The sequence below is a fragment of the Candidozyma haemuli genome, assembly GCF_002926055.2.
Source record: "Candidozyma haemuli strain B11899 chromosome Unknown A_2014730914, whole genome shotgun sequence".
Taxonomy (NCBI): Eukaryota; Fungi; Ascomycota; class Pichiomycetes; order Serinales; family Metschnikowiaceae; genus Candidozyma; species Candidozyma haemuli.
In genome coordinates this window covers 942,791-969,996 of record NW_020289906.1, presented here as the reverse complement: position 1 = coordinate 969,996, position 27,206 = coordinate 942,791, and the positions used below count along the sequence as shown (strand labels likewise).

At 43.8% G+C, this 27,206-nt stretch overlaps 10 protein-coding genes and 1 non-coding gene across 11 annotated transcripts; 4 read left to right on the top strand and 7 right to left on the bottom strand. All coding sequences in view use genetic code 12, as the record gives it.

Moving 5' to 3' along the window:
• Positions 1 to 177: 177 nt before the first annotated feature.
• CXQ85_000424 (FG-nucleoporin) lies at positions 178 to 1,374 on the bottom strand (the record flags this gene model as incomplete). Its single annotated transcript, XM_025484171.1, has 1 exon — positions 178 to 1,374. The coding sequence occupies one exon, from the start codon at positions 1,372 to 1,374 to the stop codon at positions 178 to 180; it is 1,197 nt and encodes a 398-aa protein (XP_025342386.1).
• Positions 1,375 to 2,047: 673 nt separating this feature from the next.
• RRP42 (exosome non-catalytic core subunit) lies at positions 2,048 to 2,917 on the top strand (the record flags this gene model as incomplete). The annotated part of the gene is made up of 1 exon (XM_025484170.1): positions 2,048 to 2,917. One exon carries the CDS (start codon positions 2,048 to 2,050, stop codon positions 2,915 to 2,917), a length of 870 nt encoding a protein of 289 aa, XP_025342385.1.
• Positions 2,918 to 2,937: 20 nt separating this feature from the next.
• Positions 2,938 to 7,155, bottom strand: CXQ85_000422 (tRNA (guanosine(18)-2'-O)-methyltransferase; the record flags this gene model as incomplete). The annotated part of the gene is made up of 1 exon (XM_025484169.1): positions 2,938 to 7,155. One exon carries the CDS (start codon positions 7,153 to 7,155, stop codon positions 2,938 to 2,940), a length of 4,218 nt encoding a protein of 1,405 aa, XP_025342384.1.
• A 949-nt stretch (positions 7,156 to 8,104) lies between these two features.
• On the top strand, positions 8,105 to 9,241 carry HRQ2 (Hrq2p; the record flags this gene model as incomplete). The annotated part of the gene is made up of 1 exon (XM_025484168.1): positions 8,105 to 9,241. The coding sequence occupies one exon, from the start codon at positions 8,105 to 8,107 to the stop codon at positions 9,239 to 9,241; it is 1,137 nt and encodes a 378-aa protein (XP_025342383.1).
• Positions 9,242 to 9,319: 78 nt separating this feature from the next.
• On the bottom strand, positions 9,320 to 11,157 carry CXQ85_000420 (uncharacterized protein; the record flags this gene model as incomplete). The annotated part of the gene is made up of 2 exons (XM_025484167.1): positions 9,320 to 9,359; positions 9,395 to 11,157. The coding sequence occupies 2 exons, from the start codon at positions 11,155 to 11,157 to the stop codon at positions 9,320 to 9,322; spliced, it is 1,803 nt and encodes a 600-aa protein (XP_025342382.1).
• A 1,154-nt stretch (positions 11,158 to 12,311) lies between these two features.
• On the top strand, positions 12,312 to 13,730 carry CXQ85_000419 (mannosylinositol phosphorylceramide synthase regulatory subunit; the record flags this gene model as incomplete). The annotated part of the gene is made up of 1 exon (XM_025484166.1): positions 12,312 to 13,730. The coding sequence occupies one exon, from the start codon at positions 12,312 to 12,314 to the stop codon at positions 13,728 to 13,730; it is 1,419 nt and encodes a 472-aa protein (XP_025342381.1).
• A 112-nt stretch (positions 13,731 to 13,842) lies between these two features.
• Positions 13,843 to 17,423, bottom strand: KIP4 (Kip4p; the record flags this gene model as incomplete). Its single annotated transcript, XM_025484165.1, has 3 exons — positions 13,843 to 13,926; positions 13,955 to 15,181; positions 15,639 to 17,423. The coding sequence occupies 3 exons, from the start codon at positions 17,421 to 17,423 to the stop codon at positions 13,843 to 13,845; spliced, it is 3,096 nt and encodes a 1,031-aa protein (XP_025342380.1).
• Positions 17,424 to 18,251: 828 nt separating this feature from the next.
• Positions 18,252 to 18,339, bottom strand: CXQ85_000417. Its single transcript has one exon. It is a non-coding gene; the product is annotated as a tRNA-Lys (tRNA).
• A 745-nt stretch (positions 18,340 to 19,084) lies between these two features.
• On the bottom strand, positions 19,085 to 20,647 carry CXQ85_000416 (uncharacterized protein; the record flags this gene model as incomplete). Its single annotated transcript, XM_025484164.1, has 1 exon — positions 19,085 to 20,647. One exon carries the CDS (start codon positions 20,645 to 20,647, stop codon positions 19,085 to 19,087), a length of 1,563 nt encoding a protein of 520 aa, XP_025342379.1.
• A 2,779-nt stretch (positions 20,648 to 23,426) lies between these two features.
• On the top strand, positions 23,427 to 24,830 carry SER33 (phosphoglycerate dehydrogenase; the record flags this gene model as incomplete). Its single annotated transcript, XM_025484163.1, has 1 exon — positions 23,427 to 24,830. The coding sequence occupies one exon, from the start codon at positions 23,427 to 23,429 to the stop codon at positions 24,828 to 24,830; it is 1,404 nt and encodes a 467-aa protein (XP_025342378.1).
• A 159-nt stretch (positions 24,831 to 24,989) lies between these two features.
• CXQ85_000414 (sugar porter family MFS transporter) lies at positions 24,990 to 26,891 on the bottom strand (the record flags this gene model as incomplete). The annotated part of the gene is made up of 1 exon (XM_025484162.1): positions 24,990 to 26,891. One exon carries the CDS (start codon positions 26,889 to 26,891, stop codon positions 24,990 to 24,992), a length of 1,902 nt encoding a protein of 633 aa, XP_025342377.1.
• Between the last annotated feature and the right edge of the window lie 315 nt (positions 26,892 to 27,206).

The window sequence follows — 27,206 nt, the reverse complement described above, 5'->3', positions numbered from 1 at the left end:
CATCCCGTACGTCACCAACACGGAACCACTACACACCTTCTCATCGCGGTTCGCCTTCTCCCACCCATTTATCGAGATCAAGCTCGCCGCAAAGGAGTTCATCGCCTTCGAAAAGGCCATGGCAGTAATGACATCTATATGAGACCTTTATTAATATACAATGCAGATAGTTTTTAATCACAAATCGTGGAAACCAAATAGATAGTTGGATATCGTACCAACGAATCCTAGCTTTTGTTCAGGTTTCTTCACCTCACTTGGGTTCAGTGAGTCGCCATTCAGGGCCTTTAAAAACATTTCCGAGCCGTCCTTGATATCTAGCCTTTTAATGTATGATGCTTGTATATCGTTCGAATCGCCAATGACTCCTTTATCAACCTTGCTTGAAAGGTCACCAAGTTGTAGACCTTGAAGGCCGCCGCCAATGTCTTCTGTGTTTGTCAATTTACGATTCTGCAATTTTTCCACAGCATTCTTGGTGTAAGGAACAACGCCTATGAGAGCCCCATTAAAAACAGATCCAGACTCTTGGAGTGCATCAGCAGCGGATGAAGGATTGTCATATGTAAGTTTGACCCAAGACTTTCCGCAGAAGATTGGTGGGCTTGGCTGTTGTTCATGTGTTGTTTCATCAGCTTTTGTAGAGAAGAAGGCACCAGTCGTAGGACCTTGGAAGATATCTTCTGGAGTGGATGAGCTGGTTGACTTCGCTGCTTCAAAATCTTCAAGAATTGATCCGAACTCCAGGAAGTGAGCAATCACTTGGTTAGCCATGCTTTCAGGATAGCCAAAAACAAGAACAGCTGCTTCGCTATGTTGCAAAGGGTTCTTTAAAATCTTTTTGTCGTCAGCCTTCAATTCATCAGAGGCTCCAACTGCTCCAGCAAAAGCATTCAGGAAGCTGCGGGGGTCTTTCGTGATGAAAGACTCGGTTTGTTGTATAGGTTTATTGACAGCTATCGAAGCGTCATCATTCAAGTCATATAAGGAACGGGGTGGAGGAAGATCCTCATTATAATTGTACAATGGCAAGTCATCAGTTTCGGAGGGCCCATCGAACGATTGATCCTTCAAAGCAAGTAGAGATGAATCTTGGAAGCTGGCATTGCTGTTTCTATGCGTTTTGTTACCGAAGGTGATAACATTGAAGTCAGTTGACTTGAATCCTTCGTCAGCCTTTCCAGTGCTTCTCTTGCCGCTCAGCTGGTCTCTTTTGTTGTTGGTGACCGCTGAAAGTTGAAAGCCAATTTTCTTCTTGGGCACAAGGTGGTTTGGAATGACCTTCTTGTTGGATTTTTGGTACCAAGAGGACTCACGAGACTCAGAGGGCCCCATCACCGTTCCTGAGTTCGAGATGTTGGAAAAGATAGACATATGTTGGCAATCGTTGGCTTGTATATATGTATGTAGAAGTTGATGTTTAGCACTGCGTCTGTTTTCAAGATGGACGTGCGCACCTCACTTTTACTAGTCCCTCTGGATATGTACAATTACCACAACACTATTATTATATTCATGAGTAAGAGAAAAAGTATGAATTTCTAATTTCATTGTGTATACATAAGCACGATCTCTTCACTTCATTGTATGGTTTTCAGTTAAGTGTTTCCTTCGTTGGTGACCATAGGCTAAGTATACCCCACAGAATATATTTCCATGCCGTGGAATTAAAGCAGTAAGGAGGCCAAAGTCGAACAAAATACCACGAGTATTTCTATACATCTTTTCATTCTACAATTCATCTTTTCATCTTGTTGTAACATTCTTGTTACGCTTCTTCTTAACGAGAATGTAACTTGTATGGCGCCAAATAAGCAAATAACTTGCAAATTTCCAATCATTCAAGTAGCAGATAGGTAAATCACAACTTTCACTCCTTCTGAGGCCTCTATTGACGATATAAGTTCAGATTGGTCTCCATTTGTGGTGCCATTTTGCAGCCATCGTGCATATCCTGCAGTACATACACAATCATCGAGGTGCTCATCTTGAATCTCCATCAAGACATCCGGTCGATCAAAGCCAAACTACAAACAATAACTACAAAATGATGTTATCGCCCGCTGAAAGGGCGTATCTCTTTGATTCATTGGCACTTACGCCTCCTATCCGTCCAGATGGAAGAAAAGCATTCCAGTTTAGACCTTTGGAAGCGAAAACGGCTTTCCTACCGAGCTCCAACGGCTCTGCCAGAATTAGAATGGTGGACGGCAGTGAATGTATTGTCAGTGTTAAATCCAAGGTAGTTTTGATTTCCAAGGAACCAAATTTGATAGAATGTGACATAGATGTCTCCGGATTCCGTGATGACCTGAACTTTGTTCTGAACTTGAAGTTCAATATGACCAACCTCTTCGAGAAGAACTTTCCAACCAAAAACTTGCATCTTACATCAAAATACAGCTACAAGCTTTTCATCGATTGCATTGTTGTGTCGCATCAGTGTTATCCATTAACTTTAATCAGTTTGACTTCATACCTCGCACTCAGTTCTACGAGATTGCCTTTATTGGTTTCTGAAACCGACGATGCAGAAATCGAAGAGCAACCTACTTTCTCCGATGACTGGGAGAACTCTCAGTTCTTATCGGATGTCTTCAAGTTTGAAAAATTCCAGCCACCATTATTTCTTACATTCGGTGTAGCTGGCAAAAACGTTATCATGGAGCCTTCCGTTCAAGAAGAGCAAGTCTTGGAGAGCGGTATAATTTTGGGCTGGTACGACAACAAGGTGATCTCTCCAATTTCAAACATCAACTTAGCAACAAACTCTAATAATCTGAACTTGAAGGGTATTCAGCCATCCATTCTTCTTCAAGCAGTGGGTTTGGCAAAAAAGTATAGTGCAGAAATTGTTTCCGCTCTTGATGCGGTAGTCGAACAGGATCTACAAGATCAGGATGGAACCATGTTCTAAGAGAAAAATAACTATGTACATTAACAATGCTGCAGCGAGTATGCGTGGCAAATAACTGCTGTAGCCGTTTGAATATTCATGGACCTGACCACTCCAACCTGCTTGATCTCCACACAAAGATCTAACTCAGCTAAAAGCTCACCAGGGATTCCTTCTTTTTCTCTACCGAGAAGAATCAACGACTTCTTGGGGAATTGGAGGTCGCCATTCAAGACAACCGATTTATCTGTCTGTTCAAGCCCAATCAATGTGTATCCTTCAACTTTCTTAGCCCGTAAGAAGTCACGAATATCCCATGGAAGAACCTCCTTCATAGGCATCCAAAAATCAGCTGTGACAGCCACGTTCTTGAATGTAGGATTCTTCGTCATTTTCATGTCAAACACAGTCATGAGTCCAGCACCTAAGACATCACAAAGTCTGCAAATACCACCAAGATTTGGTGCTTTGGTGACTAGGGACGCAACAACAATGAGATCACTGCGTTTCACATCGTTTCCATTCGTATTTTCATTGACATCCATTACAGTGCTCCAAGCATGACTCTTTGTTTGTAAGGGCATTTGCGCAGTAGAGCTGGCTTCCTGGAAATCCTTCTTTTGTTGCTGGTCAGCCTTGATCTTTGAAACCCATAATTCAACACGGTCTGCACCAACTGGATGGTTCAAGATCGACTTCTGCTCTTCCGTCAAGTGTCTGTTGAACTGCTCACTGGTTATGAACTCGACTTCCCTGTCACTGAGTCTTAATAAGAGGCCACCAGAAATGCTGACCAAATCTAAATCATGAACGATGTCCCACAACAAGGCATCTCCACTTCTGTATTGGCCAAAAGCACTAGATGCGACAGCACTTTTGTACATGTTTTCCACTAAAGCAACGAGCTTGTCATTCAAAGGCAATTTCTTTCTAGCAATTTCTTCGTGGACAGAAGTAGCCAATGACATCGAAAAGTGACGAGTAATAGCCTTGTTCGTGGAGGCAGCAGGAATGATTATTGTCAAAAGTCGAGTCAACAATTCCACTTCAAGTTTCTCATCAAGTGATTGTATCATCAAATACAAGATTCTTTCGTAAATTGTCACAACAGTTGGCTTGATTTCATGTGACTCTAATGAGTCCGCCACCTTCTGGAAGTAGATTTCTGCCTTGTTATGATCCCTGAGTAGCTGAAGTGCTATGATCCACTCGAAGTAAATTCTAACAAGTGGACTTGGGTCATTCTCGATGAAGTAATTGAACTGATCGAATAGCTCGAAACCCAAACTCTGTACAGATATCCTATCAACAACAGAAAGAATCACCTTGGCCAACTGACATCTAACATACTCCTCGCCGCCATCCGTTTGCTTCGTAATGTTGACCATGCGGAAAGTGTCTTCCTCGTCTAAGATGGCGTTTATGACCGAAAGAGCGAACTTCTCAGTCTTGATGGAGTTGAGTATAGCAAAAAGCCAAACCTTGCCCAGGATCTCCTCTGGACCATAAAGCTCTTCGTAAATATTGGACTTAAATGGCGAAATCTTGCTGTCGTAAAGATCACCCATGACCACTTCCATCTTAAATGCATGAGAGGAGACCTGGCGATGACATGCTGTACGAACAAGAATACTAGGAATAAACTCAATCTCTTCGAATGCCTCAGGACGTAACACTTGATAGTCTGAAATTCGTTTGATCATTCTAGGAACTAGACCACGTCTGCCAAAGGAGCTTTCAATGATGGACTGAGCAAAGGCAGAAAGTGCATCGTTGACAAACTCCTCTTCGCGTGCTTTATCAAGAACCTTAGGATGGAAAATCATATCAATCAAAGCCCAATGCATCTCCTTGTCGGATAACTTGAGTCTTTCGTTGCAAAGCTCCTCCCATGATTCGCAAAGACCAAAAATGATGGCGATAAGGCTAGCATCATCACATTTATCCTCCTTGAGCAAAAGGGTAGCTATTTCAACAATTGCCAATAAAGTATCAGCATTTGTTGTCCCCAAATGAAGCAAGGGTACAAGTTCCATTGCATTGGCATCCTCTGGTACTCTCTGTACAAAATTCTTCAAGTAAGCATGGAGCTGACTAAAAGCATCCTCTTTCAACTTATAGTAATCATTACGTGACTTTAAACCATCAGAATTCAGGAACATGACTTCGTATAAGCCAGACAAATCTTCAACATTAATGTAGTCCGAAGAAATTAATGCAATATTGTTGACAAAACGGGCCTTACTGACAGCCAACTGAAGCTCCTCAAACTCCTCGGCTTGAAAGTTAGTACAGATCAGAGCCCAGAGGTCTTTTATACTGAACTTTTCAGGTAATTGAAGATTTTGCGGTTGAATAACAGCCAAGAGCCTGTAAACGTCAGAGTCTTCCTCGCCTTGAAGCGCATTCTCAATGGTCTGTTGCAATTGGATAGTGAGTACAGAAAACTCAGAGACTTCAACCCCATATTGCGCCAATGTAAGCATGCATGACTTATCAGCCTTTTCCAAAAGTGTTAGGATACTATCGTTGGAAGCATACATCTTGAGGAGAAGATAAAAGAGTGGCGAGTTAGAAGACACACCCGATGACTTAAGGTAGTCCACAATATCGCGTGCATGATACTTTGACAGTTGCAAGTAGTCCCAGAGCAGTCTAGCGTTGTCCACCATTAACTTATGTCCATTGAAGCTCACGAACCTTGAGAGGAGATCGGAAAACTGAGAAAGATGGTCAAGCTTAAAGCACATGATCATCTTCAAAACAAGTGACTGCAAAGTTCGTTTGAAGAGTTCTCCCTCAGAGAAGTTGTCAAATAGTTTGACCACGGAAGCATCATGGACACCATACCGTAAGGCATTCTTACCAGCAAGGCCCGTTACTATTCCCAAAGCAGTATAAATCTTGACAGCGTCAAAAGTTTCCCTCAAACTGACAAGCACGTCTAAAATCGATGAGCTAACAGTTTCAAACTCTTCAGGAGAAGTTAAACTGCGGAACAAATTGGCCAAAAATTCAGCCACCTTCTCACCATACTGACATGCCAATTCATTGGTAAATGGGCCTTTAGGTCTGACAGTAAAATGCGACGATTGAAGCATATAAGGAAGGAAAGTTCCCTTCAAGAAAGGTAAGCCATATTTGAAAAGGTACAAGTTTTCGGACTTGATCGATAAAAGAAGTTGAGCGGAAAACTTTCTCACAGAATCCATGGATGATTGGAAACCAGTGCAGAGAAGACAGAATCCCCAAGAAGGATGGATACGGGACTCTGGAGTGAAAAGTTCAAGAATCTCGTTTTCGGCACCTTGAGTTTGATGCAATGACGTATCGATACCGACAATCTCAAAAAGAGTAGTGTAAGTGCTCCACTCTTCCAATCCCTCCTCTTCTTCATCGACATTCCAGCGCAACACCTCTGTTTCAAACGAGTGGTTGAGAAATTTCAATGAAAGTTGAAGGATTGATAAACAGAATTTTCTGATTTCATGCGAGGCACCAGCAAGACCGTCTTGAAGGGTCTTCCAATAACTGTTTTGGCATACTATGGAATGTTGAAAGAAAGTATTGTCACGGAAGTGGGCATTTTTGGCACTGAGGATCCGAAGCCACAAAATAAAAGAATTGTGGGCATGCTGTTTGGTACCCAATGGTTTTAAAAGATCGAAAATTGTACCCCACAAGTACTTTGCAAATGACTCATCACGAATTGCACGCTGAACGAGCGATTCAATCCTCCAGCGAACTACTTTAGAGCACTGGCTAGAGATTTCGTCTTCTACATGGCCCAAGAAAAGAAGGAAGATCAGGTCCACGTTATCGGCCAAAGGGCATTCCAGGAGATCAACATTGACATAAAAAGACGATAAGAAAGTCATGAGATTCAACATCTCGTCCTTCTCCAAAGCTTCCTGAGAAGATGCCATTTTGGTGGTATTGAGAACATAGATTCCTTCAAGAGAAGCCCTCAAGAGCACCAAGACTTGTTCGAGAATTGCATAACGAATTTCTTCCGAAAAGTTTGCAAATTTGATGGCACATTCAATTTTTTGGGCATCACCACTGCAGATCACGTCCAAACAGTAAGCTTTCAATTGCGGAATTATACTTTTCAGTGTTTCATCATCAATTTCACTGATGAGCTCTCCCAAAGCAGACGAATTTGTGGGATTTTCAAGATCATCCGCAAGCGCCAGAGCAATGGTAGCTTTCTGGGAAGCAGGAAGAATCTTAGCCACAAGTTGTAACGAGGCGGACATCTAAGACTCTTTGATCTCTGGGAATGGGTGCAAAGAATAATGCATCTGTGGGGGCATCTCTTGGTCGGGATGTACGGGTGTGCCATAATCACCAGGATTTTGCAGCCATCAACACCGTTATACCCGAATGCCCCCCACAATGACAAAAAATAGAAACTACAATAGAAATCAAATTATCACCAACAATGCCTGGTCGGAAACATCTTGCCTTATCCCGACCTTCCCGCACCCACCAAATTCCGTTATCGCAAATCCCTATCTGGGCCAACCCTGCCAAACTGTACTGGCCAGATGCGGGACATCTAGCATAAGGCGGGCCTGGCAGCATGAAACGTCCTGGACAAAATGACCCCTTGTTCCACCTTCTTAAGCCTATTTGAGGTGGCCCCACCTAAAAAGAATAACAAGAAAATCATAACCAGTATTCTCCCGCAATTCGTGCTGTACCTTTGCTTATCTCAGCCTTGGTTTCGGGACCGGGCGCCCGTCTCGTATTCATATGGTTGCGAAAATACACCACCTCCAGCCCACTATAAGGCGGACCACGCCATCAACTGCCATATACGTCTGAAGAAGTGGAGACCACGGGAATGGCGGTAGCAACAATTTGAAAGAACCATATATCTGGTCTTATTGATGTAGATAAGAGTAGTAAAGGTGAGACATCTACTTCCCAGTCTGCCCAGTCTGCCTGGTTCTCTGTACCTGTCTGTGTCTGTATGCTTCTTGGTATCTTTTTGCAGCTAACGGTTCTCCTACTGTGCCTGAGGTGACTCACTAAAAAACGCCTTCTTGCTCCTATTGTCTGTGGTCGCTACAAATTTCCTTATCGTCTTTCGCACTCCTGATAAAGAAGGCCGCTACCAGAGATTCCGCACTATAAAGGTGCTGCTCTGGCTGGTATGGATAAGGCAGCTCAAAAAAACAAATTATCTTGTCTTGTTCTTTTATGGAACTGATTAACTATTCTCTTCACATCTACCTCGCTGTTGCTGTTGCTTTAGTTGTACTTTGGCATGTTCGGAGAAAGAATAAGGGTCCAAAGGTTAAGCCTACGGCGCCTAAGACACCCAAGCAGGCACCAAAGTCTTACCTGGTGAAACCAGTGTCGCCAGATTTCGATTGGCAAAAGGAGGAGCCTTTGAAGTCTTATCCTTATAAGGATAAAGAGTACCGTTTGACCATGGGTATTTCGAAGTTGGATGTACAAGAATGGCTCTTGATTGAGGACTCGTACATTGAGGAACTCGAAGAGAAGAGGAAGATCATCACCAACTCTAATCCAAAATATCCCGAGGGTAAGGATTTGAGAGGAAGTACTTTCTTCGAGTCTCCCGAGGCTGACCACGCCATTCGGGAATTCTATGATGTTGCCATGAACTACATGTGCACCAAGTACCCCATGTATTTTCAGAAAGGCGAGAAGGATATTCTTAACACGATCACTGGTGATCGTATTCCGCTTAGCTCTGCAACTCATTCCAGAACAGCTCTTTTGGAGGCTTTGACAAGGGTTATTCAGGAAGATTTTATTATCCTTTTGAAAGACCCAAGTCGTGGAGACGAAAAGTATGGCGATGAGTACTTCTTCAAGGGCGGTGTCTTTGCTTTTGCAGCTGGTTTCGATCCAAAAGACAAGTTTGACAAACCCCTCACAAGCATCCACGGACCTATTCCAGGATATGAGGAGAAATTAAAAAAGTCAATGAACCGATTCTTTGATCGCATCAACCCTTACGAGCTCGTCACTAGGTCCAACTTCTCCGTTCAGACCCACGATAAATATTATGTTGATAATGACAACAAGGGATATCACAATGATTACTCTCAGGAGGGTCCTACATTTGATGAAAAGGATATCCATTATCGCAGTGAGCGCCAGGCTCTTACCAAATTACCTGAATCTGGTGCAATTGTTTTCACCATCAGAACTTATATCCACCCATTCACTAAATTCGCCGAAAAGTATCCTGAAGACGGGAGACGGCTCGCTGGTGCCCTCCGTGGATTGCCAACCGATATGGCCAATTACAAAGGCGCAGAAAAGTGGGGAGACTCAGCCAAAAAGTATCTTGATCGCTTATAGCATACCTATAGAGCTTCAATTTCTTCCTTTATTTCCTCCCAGATTTCAATAGTTTTCTTTGCCCATGACATAAGTATGCTATTGTAGCTGAGCAATATCTGGAAGATCGTCTTGAGTTCTCTGTTCTGGAACCTTTTCGTGTTGGTCTCCAACTCATCAGTTATGAACGATATGTCTTGAAGCATGATCGTCTGGCACTTTTCAAGCGTCGCAATCTTCTTTTGTAAATAGTCGATTCTGTTTCTTTTGGTCTCTTCGGGATTCTGATCAATTATGTCGGTGACGTATTTGGTTATCTTCTTGAGTGATCCCATACTCGGGAAGTATCCCAGTCTCTCATTCCGGGGAGAAGCGCCACTTGCGTTCGAGGCTTGTGCAGCGTCATTTGAACTCACGGGTTTCGGAATATTGTTGCCGTTCTCCCCATTTGCTGGATTTGCCCTTGAAAGGTGCGAAAGCTCTTTCTTCTTCTCTTGGACTTCTTGGTCTATAAGCTCCTTCTGCTTCAGTTTGCGTGATTGGTACTTCTTGACTGAACCTAGGATATTGTCGTATTGCACCGCCTCACCTAATGGTTCAGAAAACTTAGTCTCCAGTTCACTTACGAGCGCATTGATGGCAATGTAGGACCTATCAAATGCCACACCGATTTTGTCAACGACCAAGTCGAGTTTCACATCATCCTCTTCGGAATTCTTTCCGTCTCGTGCTTTCAGGGAATCTGCTAGCGTCAACGAAAAGGAATTGAGCGCACTGCCAAGTTCAACATAATCGTTCGACATGCCGATAAAGTTCTCCATTATCTTCTTGTTGATATTGTCCAAACTCGAGGTTTTGAATCTTATCGAACGGGCGTCAGCGGATTCAGCTTGCGATTCCTGTTCGGCGGCACCGTTAGACTGGGCATCCTGGTTCGCCTCTTGATTAGTACCGAGAAATCGGCTGGTAGTACTTGTTAAAAACTTCCTGTTATTCTTCAAGGGCTTGAGGAATTGGAAACTCAATCCAGGCTGCGTAGATGGCAAAGGTAAATTGGAATAGATCTCGTCAGTTTTCAAACCATTCTCAGGATTCAGCTGGTAAATAGACTTCGGTAGTTGACTTGAGATCAATTCTATTTCGTCCGTCCAATTCGCCGAAGGATCAAGAAACTTAGCAAAAAACTCTAGGTTTCTAACCTGTGGAATAGACAAGCAGTTATTCAAAAAGTTCGAAAGGAGACGCTTGCGATGTTCGACGAGTTTATTCTTGTTCAAATGCTTGGAGTTGATGTAAGTGTAAGATGTCGTATTGCTTGAGTCGTTAGGTGGGTCGGAAGGCCCCACAGCCTGGTGGTTATTGTTGTTAGCGCCACCGTTGCCATTGCCAACGAGGCCATTGAATACATTTAACGAGAAGTAGTTCTTCGGAGGAATTGGGGGGATCAATAATAGCGGGTATACGCGTGTAAGAATGTCACGCAAGCTCTCAAAGTCGGAGTACCGTCTTCGGGTTTGGATTTCTTCCTTGGGGTTATCCTGACTGACAAGTTTGATGGTGTAGACAACATACTTCTTCAGGGAATTGGCCATTCCTTCGTTAGATTTACCTGCTTCGCTAATCAAGATCTTAGCGTTACTCTCTGGACTGAGGAGCTTAGTAACCCTGCTCTCGTAGTCAATATGCACAGTATTAAACTGTTCTCTGTCACTTCTGTAAAGCAACATGGACTCGTCATCCAAATCATCATCGACAGCTTCGTCAGTAGGGTTATCAGAATCCTTAGAGCTCGAGTTCAGTGGTTTCTTGCCGTTCTTTTTGGAATCTTTCTTATCGGGCCCCTGGGACTGGATAAGACTGGCGAGCCCCAGTTGGTGTGGGAAGGGGCTATTGTCCTCTTCACCAAAGACGGATGAACCTCTGTTGTTTTCAGACATGTTTCAAAGGACTGCTGTAGTAAATGTAATCGGCAATGCCTATTGCCAAGGTTTGCCGCTGGTCGAGATTATGGTCAAGTGGTAGTTAACCTTTCTAGGTGTGCACTACGAGCCATCCGAGATCCGTACACCCCTGATAGTCCTCCCGATAAGGTAGCTGGAGCCTACGACGAGGTGTTTTTTGCAGCAATTTGCATGGGCCAGTCAGTGGGGTAAGTCCTGGTTATAGATCAATCAGACGTGTCGATTTTGGTGTAGAAAGTGTGCTTTTGTTTGCATGGATTTGGGTACTCTCAATAAGTCGTACTATCTAATGTGGGGCAAGCGGGGACCCGTCTTTCGAGGCCGTAATGGATCCATAAAGGGGATAAACCGAAGTGGATGTCAATAATTGTGGATTATACATTTAATATGATTTATATGGGTAAGGTGTGAAAACATAAGTGTTCCTGGACGTGAAGCGGAGTCCTCTGTACTGACGTCCATAATAATTCCGTGGTGCTACTTAATTTTTTTTTTTTTTTTCCTCTTTCCTTCTTATAGAAACTTATCTCTCTCTAACGTCAACCTTCCTATATAAATCTCCACACAATGCTCTTTCTAGAACATTGACTCTGAACGTTCACATTCTTTCCTCACTCCATATTCTTCTCTCACGCAAGACGTTTTTCGCTGCTGTCGTCATTTCGCAGCCAACTTGGAAATGACGCAATGGCACCAACAACACTACTACCAGACTGAAAAACAGGTATTCTATTAACATTCTCTTTCTTTCCGTGCCATTCCGACCCCCTTGAGTCCCATCTCCCTCTTCGCCTGTTAATCACCGGCTCGGCTCTTTAGCAAGCTTCTTCTGCCGAGTGTCCTGGCCTTTTAGCTCGCCTATTAAACTTTTTCGTTACCACCAGCCACGGTATCTCTACGCTTTTCCAGCCGGATTTTTCCCATATTTTGTAGAGCCATCACCCCACAGAAACCCCAGACCGAATGGATGGCCCAACGGCACTCGGGGGGCTTCTTTCTCCACGTGACTCGTCACTCAACTATTTTTGTATGTAGATCGCGAATGCCGTCGTCCGTACCGACAGTCTTTTCATCAGAGTCTAAAGACTGTTACCTTTCCTTTCACCGTCCAAGCATACTACGTTTCTGCGATGGCCATCACAGAACTCAACAGTGCAAGCAACGCGAGCGTTGCTTCTCAAGAAAAGGCGTCCAAGACGAAAATCATCTACGTCGGCTTGCTTTTCCTTCTTTCCCTATTGTCTTTCTTGTGCCAAACTGAGTTTACTTCCCAGGCGTACCAGCTCGGTTTTGAAGAGCCCATCATCCTTTTGCTTGTCACCCACGGCTCGTGGTGGACTTTGTGGCCGCTCCAGGCGTTTTTCGTGTCGTTGTTTAGAACCATCGGCAAGGCCAGAAACAGCAGAGGTGTGCGCTATGAGAGACTAAATTCGAATGCTTTTCTTTTACAGAACGAAGCCGGCATCCCCCAGGATGCCAATCCTGTTGTGTCCAAGTTTCACCCTTGGGGTTACTTCAAGAGGTGCATTGTGAAGCAGGTGCACAACGTGTATCATTCCTCCATTTTGGTGTATGAGCCTAATGTTAACGGAGACAGAAGTACTAGCAATTTGGGTGCTCTTGTGGAGAAGAACCCCCATATTTCTTCATCTAGCTCTGTTACCGCATGTATCCGCACTTTTGTTGCAACTCCATCGTTCAAGTACGTTGCCATTAAAGTCGGCTTGATTTCTCTCGTGCTTAACTGTGCGGGCTTTACCTGGTACGGTGCCATGTCAATGACATATGCTTCTGATGTTACTGCGATCTACAACTGTTCTGCATTCACTGCTTACGCTTTTGCTATTCCAATGTTGAATGAAAAATTTTCGTGGCTTAAAGCTACCTCGGTGATAATCGCAGTCGCTGGTGTTTTTGTCGTGGCTTATTCAGGCTCTGATTCTTCTCCAGATGCACAAGAACAGTATCCTTACAGATTCTGGGGTAATGTTATCATCTCTGTCGGTGCCGTCTTGTACGGTTACTACGAAGTCTTGTACAAGAAGTACGTCTGTGTCCCATCCCACTTGTCTGTTGTTGTGACACCAAGACGTCAACTGACATTTTCTAACTTCGTTATGTCCCTTTTGGGTGTCTTCACTGTGATCTTCTTGCTCACATTAGTCATTTTGACCGAACTCTTCCACATTCATCACTTCAATCTTTTCGACTACGGTAAGAAAACTGGCATTATCTGGGTCTACATTTCCGGATCTATCGTTTCAAACTTGTTATTCAGCGCTGCTTTCCTTTCTTTAATGGCATTGACTTCCCCAGTATTGTCATCTGTGAGTTCCTTGGTCACTATCTTTTTGATTGGTGTTGTCGAATGGGTTTTGTTCGGCAACGCCCTCAGTGTCATGCAGCTTATCGGTGACGCTTTAGTCATTGTCGGGTTTGTTATTCTCACCATTGCTTCTTGGAAAGAAATTAGTGAGGGTAACGATGATGATGAAATTGAGTCCGCCTCGCTTTATTCATTTGCCGCCAGTGAGGACACTAGCAACTAAACGATCTAGTTTGCGAGCTTCATGGTCTTGATGTCATTCACAAGACCATCGTTTTGTTCGTGAGATGTCGTTAGTACGTTATGGCCTCGGCCCTGGTGGCTCGAGGCATGCATCATAAAGTTTGCATCATTCGGGGCATCGTTTGCTTTGCGTCGTTTAGACGAGGGGATGTCTGCTTGTCGCAGGCTTGAACCTTCTTGGGAGCAGGTGTCACCAAATAGAACGTCTAATCTTGTATAGGGATCGGATTCTAGGAAATCGAAATTGGGTATAATTCCAGTATGGTTCGAGCGGAAGCAAAGTTTCTTCTCGTTACTATCACAAAGCTTGTAGATTATGACAGACCCATCGATGGTAGTTGCTACCAAATAAATTGGTAAAAATCTGGATAACTGGCTCAGCTGAGGTACCTTTGACGCGTTATCGTTGGATGTGTAGACATGGGAAGACAAGGTAGGTCCTATGCGAAGATAATCGTAAAAGTTGACAACATTAAAGGTTTCAGTATCGATAATACCAGCCTTGGACATTGAGTCGGTGTAGATGAGGTATTGCCCGCAATTGAAAACCTGAAGTAAGTTGATACCAAAGTGAGACAAACGTAAAACTTTCTCCGGCTTGAGCTCAAAGTGATAAGGCTTCGTCACATCATAGACAAACAACTCGCCAAATTGGGTGCCTACAAAGACTTTGCGAGTAGAGCCCTGTTTCCAGAAACAAACACTCAGCACCCAATAGGGGTTTCGCTCCCCGTTATCCCAATCAACCTTACTCACTGATGAATCCAAGACCGGAATTAGTCTCCGAACATCAACAAATGAATTCCGTATCTGCAAACTTCTCCTAATAAGAGAAGGACCATCCGGTGTCGTTGGTACAAGACCAATCTGCGCCAAGTGTCCACCTAAACTAGCATACTCGGCAAGAGTTGAAGCGAAATCGCTCGTAGAAAAATCAAAATCATACAACTTCAAGCTGTTCTCTTTACCACCAGCGGCCACAAGAATGTGTGTTGATTGAGGTACCGCTTCCACACTGATGCATGATAAAGGCCCATCTATAACGAACAGCTTCACCGAATCGTCAGCGTCATCATTAATCAAATCCCGGATAACCAACTTTCCTTCTCCAGAACACGTGTACATATACTGATTTCTGAAAGCGCCTATTCCAATAATCGAGTCGGTAGGCCCCGTTGTAGAATTCTTCCATTCCTTGACAAGCTTATACGTACAAGCACCGGATCCCAGAGACCCCGACGGTTTCATCATTTTCTCGTACAACTGAACCAAACCGGAGTTCCTGGCAACACCAATAAACTGCTTATTCAAAATTGGAAACACGTGTATCTTCTGGACATAGTATAAGCGGCCACCTATGCCAAATGTACCCTTGTGAGTTACTTTAACCCTGTCATGTTCTTTCTTGACTCGCAACACTGCTGTTAGCACCTTTACTTAAAAAACTAGATATTCATACTCACATACCTTGAAGGCTGCCACTGCTTTGCAGCGACAAGAGTAAATGCATAGGCGATAGATTCACAGCAGCTCAAAGATGGTTCTTTTAAAGGGATCGGTGACCTTTGGTGGCTAGTGGAGTGTGCATTTTGTGGGGTGCGATCTTGTGCGTTTAAATAAGGAGTCCGAGCTGTGGCAAGGCAGGAATAGACAGGTCACCAAGAGGCCACCAGTTAGGCCCAGAAAAGGAAGGAAAGACACTCTGTGTGGTAATTACAATTAAGGCGTTGATACAGAGCAGGAATAAGGCACTTTGACTTTGGATAGAATGATTTTATCTGATGTATTCTCTATTCTCGAAGCAAATTATATGGCTGCGAAAGAGGGCGAGGAAATGCGGAATGTCTTAGAAGCTTTCTTAGGTGGAGAAGTGGCCTCCTCCACGAACTGGCTTCACGATTCTTAGATTAAGTCCAAATTTCAGCGATCTGGGTGAGTCCTGCTCGTTGGGGCCCCTTTCTTTGGGGGATGAAAGATTGTCGTGGTGGATAGCTGTAGAGTTGATGGCCGCTTCGGAGTTCAAGCTCTCTAACACATCACAGCCTGTTTCATCATTGACACGCCCTTCCAGAAGCTTTTGAACCTCGAGCTTTTCTTGAAGCTTCCTGAGCTTACTGTCGAAATGTTGGCTTTCCAGTTGAACGTGCGCCTGCTGTTCACCGAGAAGCAGCCGTAGTTTATCAATCTTCACATCTCGAGACTCTATAATCTTTTCGCTTATAAGGAGATGCTTGCGAAGATTTTCATTGATAAGCTCCACGTCACTAAGTTTGTCGTTTAGTGTATGAAGCGCATTTTCTAATTTGAAAAGTTTCAGGTCTTCCTCATGTTGTTGCTTCACCTGGCTCATTTTCATATCCAAAAGTTGCTTCTCTAAGCTCTCTATCTTTTTGTTCTTTCTTTGAAGATCATCTGTTAGTGTGCTTGGTCGATCTGATGCCATTGAAATTGTAGTGCTGCCTCGTGGACTAAGAAGACTAACATTCGGGCTCATAGCGGGTGTACTCTTCTTACTGATAAGCTGCAGCTCTAAACTTCGATTCATTTGTTCGAGCATCTTTACCCGTGCCTTGAGCCAATCTACTGATGGCTCCGTATTAACGTGCGCCGTGTTCTTTATCTTCTTTGCACGCGAGCCAAATCGAAGTGTTGATATTGTCTCGTTCACACTTGCCAACGTAGGAGAAACATTAATAATAAGCGTAGTTCTTGAATTTCCTCCAAGAGACTCTTGAAGAATACGAGTCAACTTGGAGTCACGATAGGGAATGTGAGTGGCAGTATGGTCTGCGAGGGAATTGATCACTTGGCCAAGAGACGAAAGGGAAAGATTTATCTTCTTAGCTTCTTCTAGTCCCTGACCCGTTGTTCCTGTTCGGTCAACCTTTTCAGAACCTGCCAAATCAACAAGAAACAAATTTGACTTAGTTAGTTCTCCATCTGCAGATTTCTGTGAAAGGACTATCCTCACAATAACATGCGAACGGGACAGATCGGAGTTCATGTGAGTGGGGGACGTCGTCCTATTATAAGTACCAAAGCTTACCATATCCTCGAGTTCTTTCTCTGTGGATACAAAGGCGTGCGAGAGACCCTTAACGTAGACTCCGTTATCTTTATCCTCGTGAACGGAGAACTCAGATGCTTCAGGATTAAACAAATCTCTTATCTGCTCCATATAAATTTCCATGCATGATACTTCAACTGTATGCTCTATTTCTGCTGGGGCTTTATTGATCTGGGAAAAGAGGTTATGACTTATGCGAGGTATGATGCCAGGAAGACCTGGTCTGCCAAACATCGTATATGACTTGCCAGCGCCTGTCTGGCCGTATGCAAAGATGGTACCGTTAAAACCTTTCAAAATATCGTCTACCGTTTTGGAGGCGACCAACTGGTAGAACTCCTCTTGTGTGGTGGCTGCATCGCAGACTTTATCAAACGTAAAGACATTCAGAGCCTCCTTGTGGTTCACACACAAAGTGTGGTTGTCAATGACCTCAAGCGGAGTGCTGGAGCCATACCGCTGGGTTTCGTGGTCGTCAAAGGGCCGAAGTCGGCACACCACCTGGACATGGTTTTCAACGTCCCTCAGTGAAGTACGAACCACAGGAGTCATACCAATTGACGACTGGCCCGTGGGCGTCCTGGGAGGATATGAGGACACAGACATGGAAGTGGAAAATAAATGATAGTGAAAAGGCCCAGAAGCCTTTTGTGGTATGTGGTGATGGTCCCAGAGGAGCTTCTGTAAGGATTAACAGGGCAGATCAGGATTGATCCAGTAGTGCAGAGGAGCCCTTAAAAGGACCCATGGCTACAGCGCGGCTCTATCCACTGTGTGGATAACACCATACCGCGATACCTCAGTAGAGAGGCAGGCATTTACGGGTGGGCCAGAAAAGAATGATGAATGCTATTTAAGCTTTTGGGTTTCTAGGATATATTGAGAGGTTTGGTTTTGGTGAGTTTATTTTAGGATTGTTTTTTTTTTGCAATTTAACGTAGCGTAATGTATGTACGCTAGAATGGTGTTCTCTGGTTATGGACTCAGTGCAATGCGCATGAACGCCTAGAATGGGTATGGTTGAGGTTTTATGGAAGAGGGTATTAGTTTTATTGGTTTTTGGTTTTGTTCGCCAGTTATATTCATAAGGTGATGGAACGTTGACGAGCTCATCGAATCTCGGAAAAACCCACAAAAGAAGAAACCATCTCAAGGCTTAGAACAACGTAAAGGTAGTTTCAGCTGAGTAATTGCAATGACATGATTGGTGTTTCAAGCTTCATTCTGGTGCTGGTGGCTTTGCGGTATGTGCCCCCTCCTGGAGGGGCCTCCTTTCGCTGGTACTATTGTGATTTCGCAGCCACACAATGGCATTCCACGAAGAGGTGTTTGGACCAGACTTTGAAGCTCAAAGCAGCCACAAGCTTGGAAATCAAAGATTAGACCGTCTTTAAGGAGAATGAGTGGAAAAATTAATAGTATTTGCAAAAAGAAAGCCCGATGCGGGGCTCGAACCCGCAACCTTTTGATTGACCTTATGAAGATTAAGAGTCAAATGCTCTACCGATTGAGCTAACCAGGCTTGTTGAAAACCATAAAAACACGGTATTATTATATCACATAGAACGACAAAATGTATAAAAATGGCACAAATTTAAGATTTAATGGATTTTTTTTATCTGTAGAATGACAACTGTGGTGCCCAAATTAACGATTTCAGCCGGATTTTAACAAAAAAAGGCTCTTAAAATTGGGTTTTTCCGCACTCTTAGGCCAAGGGATTCTGGTTTCTTCCCTGGCTGCAACTATGGGCAAGGTAATGCCCTAGATCCTCCTGATATCCAGTGCCCACATTCATGCGATGAAAGAGTTACAATGTGTTCTTTGGTTTCATTGCCGTTGTCAGAAAATCGTTATTCCCTAACAATCCAATTGCTGTATTTTTAGTATAGTAAGACATGCCACTTTGCACGATGATTTGACCTCTAGCCAGTCTTTCCGAGAAGTCTACTCTGACTGTACGACAACTCTCAAGAATTATATTAAGTGCCATGATGTTGAAATTACAATAGTACTAAAGTTATTGATCTTAAGTTATTATTACTAATTAAAGAAATATCTCCTTGCTTCAGTAGGTATTCTACCCCTAGCTGTGTATCAGAAGGCTGGTAGATTTTTTTCAAGAATGTTACTAATAAGAGTGTCTTATCAATCAAGAAAACAGTCTCTATCTCTATAGATATAAGTAGAAGTATTACAAGCTCCCAAAGATAATGTCATAAATAAGTCTAATTCGTGTATAAAAACTTTCTAACGGCGGAGACCAGCTACAACCGATAAAGAAAGTAAGGATTTCTGTCTCCCATTTTAATGAGGTCCTCTGGTGGTACATCATCGTATTTTCCTTGGGCAATGTCGTGCTTTCTCTTCTTGTTGATACCGAGGTAACTGACAGCAATAATAACGGTAACGATAAGTCCCATTCCGGCAAAACCACATCCCAAACCATGACCAAGCTTATACTGTGGAGCATCTTGGGTTCTGTAGAAGTTGGAAGCGAAAACACCACTGAGATTTCCAAGTCCGATCTGTAAACCCATACCCAAGGCTCTCTTGTAAGAACCGGATAAATTGTTGGAAAGCCAAATAACCACAAGAGGGTAAGCTGCACATCCAGAAGAAATGGCATACATACCGCCGTAGACAACTCCTGGAGTAGAAACTGCATCTGCACCCAAACACATAGCAAATCCAACACAGATACAAAGGATGTTAAAGATCAAGAAAGGTGCTCTAACACCCCATCTTGCTGAGAGCCATGACTGCAAGACACACATACTGGTAGCAAGTACATATGGTGGGACACCCAAAAGCTGAGATTCAGTTGTGCTGTAACCCAAACTATGAATGATAGTAGGGCCGAAAAGAGACACAGCATAAAGTGGCACATTAACACCATACAAAGCCAAAAGCTGAAGCCAAACTTGCCAGTCCTTCAAAACTGCCCAGAGGTATTTTCTGTCACGAGAATCGTCTTCAGCCCTGTTAATGTCTTGTGGCATTTCTTCGCCATCGGTCTTCTTTGGCTCAGCGTTAGTTGAGTATTTGACCTTGTGAATGACAAATCTCCTCTCTTTTGGAGTAAGGAACTTGCAATCCTTAGGGTAGGATGGGAAACAAGTGTACGAGAATACACCAACCACGAAAGTAAGCAAACCCTCGATAATAAAAATCCATCTCCAACCTTCGTATCCTCCGACACCGTCCATTTGAGCGATAGCGGCAGCCAAAAGACCAGAAAATGCACCTGCCAAAGTAGCTGCACTGAAGAAAACGGCTTGTCTAACAAGAATCTCTTTTTTCAGGTAGTACATCGATAAAAGGTACGAAATACCAGGGAAAAGTGGAGCTTCAAAAATACCCAAAAGCGCTCTGGTAGCCAAGAGCTGGTCGTAGTTTTGCACTGTTCCCATCAAGGTCATGACAATAGACCAGATAACCATGGTGGTGGGAATATAGATATGAGGCTTCGTACGATGCAAAATCATATTGGAAGGCATTTCCAACACGGCGTAAAAGATAAAGAAAATCAATAACGCCATGTTGAACTGGTTGCCCACAAGGTTCAAGTCCTCGGGGAGACCTTCGATTTTAGCATTACCGATGTTGCCTCTATCCAAGAAACTAAGTAAGTATAAGACGGTGAAAAGCGGGATAAGACGAAAGTCAAGCTTCCTGAGCAATTTCTTCTCGTCAATATCGGAAAAATCCTCTTTTTCCGGGTCATCTTCAACGCTTGCCAAAGAAGCATTAGAATAGTCTTTTCTTTCGTTATCGGAGCCGGCAGAGGCTTCCTCGACTAATACACCAGATTTATCTTTCAAAGACATGATGAGGAGCGAAATGAAGCAGATGTTCCTTCCACTTTATATACATTAGAGTTGCTAGCTTTACGAAAACATAAGAGGGGATCCTCGTAGGCTGAGTGCCTTGCCCAGAGATCTCGAAGAGGAGAAGGATTAAGCAAAGTGGTTTTTTTTTTTTTTTTTCCAGTTTGCAGCCGCCCCACCCCCGCTGTTGATATTTCCTCAATTTTCCGGTGGGTGGTGGAACTGGTGGGTGCAAAAACGCACCTAGCCACACAGGAATACCAGACAAAAGGCACACATTTACTAGAGAATTGCCCATTGTAGCCATGCAATGTAGGGCCTTCAAGAGAAGAGATGCTATTGTCTGGCCGATCGCTTAGTCGCGTCCAAGCATAGCTTTCAGTTCATTCCAGTTTTGTAAGTAAGTACGCTGCCCTTGAGAAAATACCCGCGAGGCATAGAACTCCGGTGGGGAAGTTCGTAAACGAAAGCTTGGATGCCTCAGGAAGAACTTTGGGCAAAGAAGGTGACGAAAGTTAGTGATGCCTTGGTCCAAGACTATGTCATTATTGAGGCATAGTTTACCTTTTTTGTCTTGATCTCTCGCTTCCAGCGTTACTTTGGGGTTCCTTTGACTATACTTTAGAGACTATAGCGAAGGTTTTTCCATGGTGCGGCAAAAGAAGTATCCTAAAACGTTCCGACCCGGGAACTCCCTGGCGAAACTCTACAGAGCCGCAAACTAAAAACTCCTCCACCTCCTCATATCGGACTAGTGGATCCAAAGTCTAGCTAAATGCTGGCTAAGAACGTCATCCTGGGCGTTTCAGTTTTCTGCTGTAAATGTGGGGAGGCAAGCAAAGGGCAAGACGTTTCAGGTTTGCCTTTGGTGGTGTAGTTATATGAGAGGCTGATATGGTGAGAACCTTAAATGGCAGTGCCTGGATGGACTCTAGTAACAGTCAGCCTAGCGCATTTGGCAAGTTCCATTTTGCAACCTGAAATACATGTACATTAGCAACGGCTTAGTTATCGGTGCCATTGGAACACTACATTCTGCCAAGTAAAACCCAGATCCTCTTCCTTCGATGAAGTGGGGGTATGTCAACGTTCGTTCTTATCGCTGAGGGGAAGATCTTCAACTCGATGGGCAAACACCTGTATCGATACGATGAGGAGGGGTGGTTTAGCGAGACGAGATGAGCTGGTGTACTTGTGGGGAAGCATTAGAGAGTGATTGGATTAGGTAAGGCAAATTTAAGCTTACAAGAAAACGTTTTTGGAGGGGAAGAGAGTATGGGGTATTTTGTAGGTCTTGGTTTCGCTAATCTGGATACCGGGATTGCGGATTACCCGGTAAGATTTGATAGATAGAGATGAGTCTTGAGGGCAAACCCATATTGGTGTTTTAATAAGGGGGTTTTTTTATACGGCCTGTTTTGTACTTCTTCTCTTCTGAAGGTGGGGATGGTCTGATCGTGTTTAGAAGTGCGCTAAGAAAGCTTCGGGTTCTTCGGAAGAGCACTAACCGTCGTTAGCCGAACAACTTATGGTGGAACTTCGTGGTTGGAACCAGAATTTCAGTTAAACTATACTAGCTTGCTGTTTTGTGACCAAGAAGAATCTTCTTCGGTGCTGAGATGGGTTCATCGTAATAGAGGTCCTCAAGTAGTGGTTTTCGTTACATGCCTCCAAATTCTATTTTACGTAGATTGGAGAAAATACACTTCCAGTCATCTTATTGTATAGTAGGCGTTTATTTACCTCGAGGCAAGAAAAACGTTAGGACGGCATTCCATTAAGTAGGTCCTTATATCTGAAGACAAGAATTCCTCACTTTCTTAACCAAGCCCAGCTCAAAATCTTATTTTCTTCAATTTGTGATTAACAGACTATCACCAGTCTCTTTCTTCTTAATTATTGAGTACTCTTTTCCATTTTTAAAATTTTTATTTTATGTTTACGATTTTTCAAAAGTACCAAAACTCGACCAATTGACACTTTTTTTGGTTGCAAAATGGCAAATATGCAGAGTAACTGTAAATGCACTATCGTCTAAAGTGCATATCGTGGAGTAAATTTTTTGTTCAAATACAAAACAACCTTACACGATAAGCACTTGAAGAAAATAAGTAGATCAAAAATGAAGGCTTTGATACTTTAATTAAGCGACTGGAATGGAATTGAACGGATTGGCGTCATTCTCCTTCCGAACTTGCACTATAAACACATTCACAAGGGTTTTTCTGCCAGTGACCCATGACATCAATTACGCCTACTTTACCTCTCAGAATTAATATAACCATACCTATGCCACCTTTGTACAAATTTTCTACCATCCTTCAAACTCTTGTCCCATAATTTTTCAGTTTAACGTTTCGGTAATAACAAGTCCGAAAATGTGCGACGCCTGATAAAGCAGGTGCCTGTACACACGTGGTATTGTGGTCGGAGTCAATATGACTCTGGCCAACGTGCCCTTCCTTATCGATAAGAGATGTGCACCTGCTGCAAGATCGGTGGGGAAGGCTAAGAGGATTTTGAAGGTCTTATTTACTTCAAAGGAAACGAAGAATAGGCTCTCTGGCCAGTGGTAGTGCTTTTGACCATGACTCATCTAATACTGTTAAAATGACAGGGAGAAAACTTAGGCAAAGTCACGTGCGTGGTGGGAATCAGCGACACAGTAGTGGAAGAGGAAAAAAAAACGGTTACTCATTTCTGAAAATCTCCAAGGTACTTGAAAAGTAAGGTTCCAAAAAGCTTCTTTTTTTTTTTCCAAGAAATCAATCTTCACAAAATGTCGAATCCACAAGATATTGCTGGCTCATTCCAGAGAGCTATGTCTCTTTCAGAATCTGGCTCTCCACATGCCGTTTCGACCTCTCCCACTCAGTCCTACTTGAGTCAGGTTGGAGGCATCTACCTGAAGCCAACCAAAGCCTTGAAACCATTTTCCACTGGTGACATCAAGATCTTGTTGTTGGAGAATGTCAATTCTACTGCCATCAACATCTTCAAGAACCAGGGTTACCAGGTTGAGTTCTACAAGACCTCCTTGCCAGAGGATGAGTTGATCGAAAAGATTAAGGATGTGCATGCCATTGGTATCAGATCGAAGACCAAGTTGACCAGCAACATCCTTCAACATGCCAAGAACTTGGTTACTATCGGATGTTTCTGTATCGGTACCAACCAGGTTGACTTGGAATACGCTGGTAAGGCTGGTATTGCTGTTTTCAACTCTCCATTCTCCAACTCCAGATCTGTCGCTGAGTTGGTCATTGCTGAGATCATCACCTTGGCCAGACAATTGGGTGACCGTTCGATCGAGATGCACACTGGTACTTGGAACAAGGTTTCTGCTAAGTGTTGGGAAATCAGAGGTAAGACTTTGGGTATTGTGGGTTATGGTCACATTGGTTCTCAATTGTCTGTTTTGGCTGAATCCATGGGTATGAACGTTATCTACTACGATGTCACTATGATCATGGCCTTGGGTAACTCTAAGCAGGTCGAAACTTTGGACGACTTGTTGCAGAGAGCTGACTTCGTGACCTTGCATGTTCCTGCAACTGCTGAGACCAAGAACTTGTTGTCTACTCCTCAGTTCGCTGCAATGAAGGATGGCGCTTACGTCATCAACGCTTCCAGAGGTACTGTCATTGACATTCCAGCTTTGATTGAGGCCATGAAGGCTGGTAAGATCGCTGGTGCCGCTTTGGACGTCTACCCACACGAGCCAGCCAAGAATGGTGAAGGATTGTTCTCTAACCAGTTGAACAACTTCGCCGAAGAGTTGTGCTCCTTGAGAAACGTCATTTTGACTCCTCACATTGGTGGCTCTACCGAAGAGGCCCAGTCTGCTATTGGTGTCGAGGTTGCTACTTCCTTGACAAAGTACATTAACGAAGGTAACTCCATTGGTGCAGTGAACTTCCCAGAGGTGTCCTTGAGAGACCTTGATTTGGACCAGGAGAACAGTGTCAGAGTCTTGTACATTCACCAGAACGTTCCAGGTGTTTTGAAGACCGTCAACAACATTTTGTCCAACCACAATATCGAAAAGCAATTCACTGACTCCAGAGGTGATGTCGCTTACTTGATGGCTGATATTTCCGAGGTCGACCAAACGGATATCAAGTCCTTGTACGAACAGCTAGAGCAGACCCCATACAAGATTGCTACTCGTTTGTTGTACTAAACAGCATCATATGAACCATAGAATACCTACTCAACTTAGCTTCTCACATTAATTAATAAAAACTACATTTAGATGGAAATAATAAACGTTGAATTAAAATATTGGTATAGTCGTAACTCGTCGGCAGATACAAAAACAACAAGACACACTCCGGCGAGCTTAGAAGGGCTCTCTACTGATCTGCTTGCTGAGCTCAGGGTCAAGGTCAAGTCCCTTCTCCTGGTAATAACGCTTCTGGTGCTCGTACAAGACTGGCAAAGGCTCAAGGGTTTGTCTAAGAATGTAGGTTCTGAAGTACCAAATAGCCTGTCTGGCACGGTAAATGGCGTGCTTTCTTAAAGATACTCCAAAAACAGCATCTAATTCTTCCAAGGTAAGACCCTTGGTTTCTGGCAAGAAAAGAAGCACAAGGAACCATCCAACAACGTTCCATGCTGCGTAGAAACCAAAGGCACCAGTGACCGTGAAGGCGTTTCTCAAACGAGGCCAGGTGAATGCTAAGATAAAGTTGAAGAACCAACATGTAGCAGTAGCGAAACCCATACCCAAATCACGGATATACAATGGGAACGCTTCAGCGGAATAAGTGAAAGGCACCGGGCCCTCACCAGAAGAGTAGACAGCAGCGAACAAGTAAATACCCGTCGCCACACCCGCTAGCTTCCCGTCTGTATTTTCATCTGGAGTCAAGAAACTGAAACCCGCCACAAGCAAGAATATCGCCATTAGAGGGAATGTGCAAAGCAACAAGTTACGTCGACCAAAGGTATCGATGGTATAGAAAGCTGGGATAGCGAAAAGGAAATTGATCATACCGAAACCCCAGGATGCAACCATAGCCTTGACTTCAGACAAGTTAGACTCAATGAAAATGGAAGACGAGTAGTAAGCAATGACGTTAATACCACAGAACTGTTGCATGAACATGACAATCCAAGCACCCAAGGCACCGTTTCTGTTTCTTCTGACAGTGAACATTTCCCAAATTCTTTTGAAGTATGGAATACCACTAAAAGCAGCCTCCTCTTTTAACAAAACATACTGGTAGAAACAATCTCTGGCAGCGGCGATCTCATCACGTCTCAAGATAGAAAGAGCTTCAAAAGCCTCTTGGTGTCTATCCTTACCCATAAGCCAACGAGGAGACTCTGGCACACCTGGAACCTGGAACAAGACAATGAAGGCTGGAATCGAAGCCGAGCCCAACATCAATCTCCAGTTCAAGCCACCAGCAATTCCCTTATCTGGGACGTGGTAAAAGGCCAAAGATGCAACATAACCAAACATAATGCCCACAGCAGTGAAGAACTGCCAAAGCATCACCAAGGAACCACGGATGGTGTGAGGAGTAGTTTCAGCAGCGTAAGCAGGGACGGTGGCAGATTTGACACCAACACCAAGACCCATACAGAAACGAGCAATGAACAAATGGTACCAGTGCATACTGACAAAACCTTGCCAAACACAAGTGACAGCAGAAATAAGACACGTCCAGAAAATGACCCACTTACGGCCCATGGCTCTGTTCCACCAGTCGGAAGTCCAACAAGCAATAGCACAACACAAGTAAGGCGAACCGTTAATCAAACCCTCCATCAAATCGGCATTCTCCATATCGGTGATACCAAACGCATCAGGGTAAAACAAGGTAGCACCGTTAATGACAGACTGGTCCATACCTTGAACAGCAGCAGCCATAGAACCCAATGCAATAACCTGGACCAACTTACGTGGAATATGCCATTTTTTGGTCACCTCGAGAGTCAACTGTTCCTTCTCATACTCGGTGAGAAAGTCCATGGAGTTGAAGTCAGCAGGGTTTCTTGCCAAAGCAGCGGCACGAGCAAAAAGGTCCTGGTCCAAGTTATACTTAGCAGCGTACTCTTTTCCCATTTTCATGGTTTCAGCTTCAGTAAAATGAGCAAGAACATTACCACGCTGACCTGGTCTATCGGAGGCCATGCCCGAGGTGGAGTTCTTCAGCGAGAGCGAGGACGACAGCATCTCTACTGTCGGCTTCTCAGCGTCCAATATCTCTAGAGTCGGTTCGTTAGCAGACATTTTGGGGATATTGCAGAGTCAGAAAAGCCAGGTTAAGAGAGACTACAGGGCATATTTATAATGGCTGCAAAACATGACGGCACCCGAGAATGGCTCCGCTTTAAAGCATAGGTGCCACGGCGACGGCAGCTGGGGAACAAACAAGAAGCGATGATGCATTTCTCCATGCTAAGAAAAAATTCCGATCCACAAAGACAATCCAGAATGGGGGGCGACGTGTAGTTCCGAGAGGTAAGAGTTATGAGCGAGGGTTTGCATCCAGAAGACGTAGACAAGGTTTTCTTTCATGGCTGCGAAAATGAGTCCAAGAAAAAC